The following is a 2,212-nucleotide window of genomic DNA, read 5'->3' on the forward strand; positions in this document are numbered from 1 at the left end:
ACACACACACACACACACACACACACACACACACACACACACACACACACAAACAGCCAACACCCACCTGTAAGTAAGTCTTCGCCCCCGGGGCCCGAGTTTTGAACTTAAAAGACAGTAGCGGGAACAGAGCCAGGTTGATGAGGGCCCCGCTACAGTACCAGAAACATCCGGCGATACCGAACTGGGGATGGAAAAAAAACATCAAGTTTTTAAAACGTCTCAGGACGCGGTGGAATCAGAAAGTCGGTGGAGACGAAAGCAGACGACGGAACATTGCTACAGAACAGGAAATGAGGTGAGAGGAGATAATCTTAGAGGAGAAGAGGAGAAAAAAATTCCGTCGCTACCCGGATTCGAAACCGGGACCTTTGAATGAGAGGCCAACACCTTAACCTCTAGGCGAAGAGAGCCCCCGAGCAGTCAAAGAGACCCTCAAAAAGCACAATATGACGATCCAAGTAGCAACACACCTGGCCCACGTCCAAGAATTACATCTCAACCAAAGATCGTACATGGCAAGATATTTCACTCTTCTCTTTGAGCCAATTTAAAAAAGTGTCCTAAAAATCTGGTGGCGTCCTCTTCGAAAAAAGCTTTGCGAACAGAGTTACCCTACTTGTGTGAAAAACAATAAAAGTGGAACTAACAAACTGTGCTATTTCCATTCTTCTTCTGGAGAAACGAAAGAGAGCTTCAAAACCTTGACCATCTATAATTTATTTATGGAGGCATCAGCCATCCGTGTCCAGGTGCTGTTTTAGCCAGAGCTTCAAAACAAAGACTGCAGCGCCATCTGAACCAATGCCCGGACTCCCACGGACCTTTTTTTTGGCCGAGTGAACTATCTTGTTATACACGATCTTTGATCTCAACTCGACACCTCGTGGTATAAAAGGAAAGAACAAATAAAGCAGTAAAATACGGTAAGTTGTACAGAGAGTAAAGCCCGATTCGACTCAGATAGACCATTACCTCAGCGGGCGGTGCCTCTGTCCAGTAGAAATACAAAGGAACAAAGACGAAGGAAGGGAAGTCAGAAAGACAGAAACTGTTCACCACAATCACCTCAGAATTACAACGTTCTTTCTGTGCAGTACCTAGTTTTGAAGAAATCAATGTTAAAAGATTTAGAGTTTCAAAATACGTCAATCTTTTTCGAATGCAGTTCTTTGAATAACTTGATAACGACTCCGAATAATCTTACGATTTTGATTGTGCAGACAGAACATTTGGTTTCTGACCTCGTCCTCTTAATAACTCAAAACAGCCATAAATGTCAGATAAAACTTTGTAATTTTATGGTATACCAATGTAACCCCCCCCCCCGGGCTACGTTTCCCTGATCTTTCCCCGTTATCACTGCTTAGAATTTTTCCGTGAGCCATCATCCCCCCTCGGGTACGATTGTCACTTTTCATGGAATGACCCGCTTTCCACAATTTTGGCGCAGGGTATGATCACCCCTTGCCAGCCTGAAAACATCTTAATGACCACCAGAATGAAAGTTCTGAAATGCAAGGTATGGTCAGTCCTTCTATATGGCTGTGAATGCTGGACAATCACTAAAGACAGTGAAAATAAAATGCAAACAACAGAAATGTGGTTTCTTAGGAGACTGCTGGGAATACCGATGAAGGAAAAGAAGTCAAATGGGGTAGTGCTTAATGAAGCCCATGTGGGACGCTCATAGTTAAAAAGAAGTTGGAAACGACAAATGCCGATTTTGGGACACCTGCAAAGACATAAGGGTCTTGAACATCTATCTCTGATTTGCAAAATTGAGGGCAAACGAGGAAGGGGTAGGCCCAGAGCAACCGACTCAGGGAACCTAAACAAATTGGTGACGGGGAAAGATCAGGGAGCATCCGAGCAAAGGGATGAATGGAGAACCATGATCGCCGATGTCTGTCGCAGATCTGGAACTGGAAGATGATGATGATGATGATAATGATGATGATGATGAGATAATGCTGCTGCTGCTGCTGCTGCTGCTGATGATGATGATGATGATGATGATGAGCTGGCCTACCTTGACAGCGACTGTGACACTCTGCATGAGGTCCCCGGGCCACAAGAGCTGCGCGGCGATAGTCACAGCGGTCAGTGAGGTGGACACATTGCCGCCGGCGTCAAAGCTGGAGTCTACGTTGTTGACGTCCTCGAAGATATACCGTCTGTTGGTGGAGAAGGTAGGAGAGGGGGTGAGTGA

The 2,212-nt window shown here is 45.4% G+C and overlaps 1 protein-coding gene across 1 annotated transcript in view; it reads right to left on the reverse strand.

Annotated features, from left to right (window-relative positions):
* The window catches only part of LOC101858111 (urea-proton symporter DUR3), a gene marked incomplete at its 5' end in the record, with an annotated part of 13,277 nt that overhangs the window by 5,867 nt on the left and 5,198 nt on the right, over nucleotides 1–2,212 (reverse strand). The window contains 2 exon segments of the mRNA XM_035970338.1: nucleotides 68–184; nucleotides 2,033–2,177. Coding sequence (XP_035826231.1) covers nucleotides 68–184; nucleotides 2,033–2,177 — 262 coding nt within the window.

The sequence above is a fragment of the Aplysia californica genome, unplaced genomic scaffold (assembly GCF_000002075.1).
Source record: "Aplysia californica isolate F4 #8 unplaced genomic scaffold, AplCal3.0 scaffold00254, whole genome shotgun sequence".
NCBI classification, from domain to species: Eukaryota; Metazoa; Mollusca; class Gastropoda; order Aplysiida; family Aplysiidae; genus Aplysia; species Aplysia californica.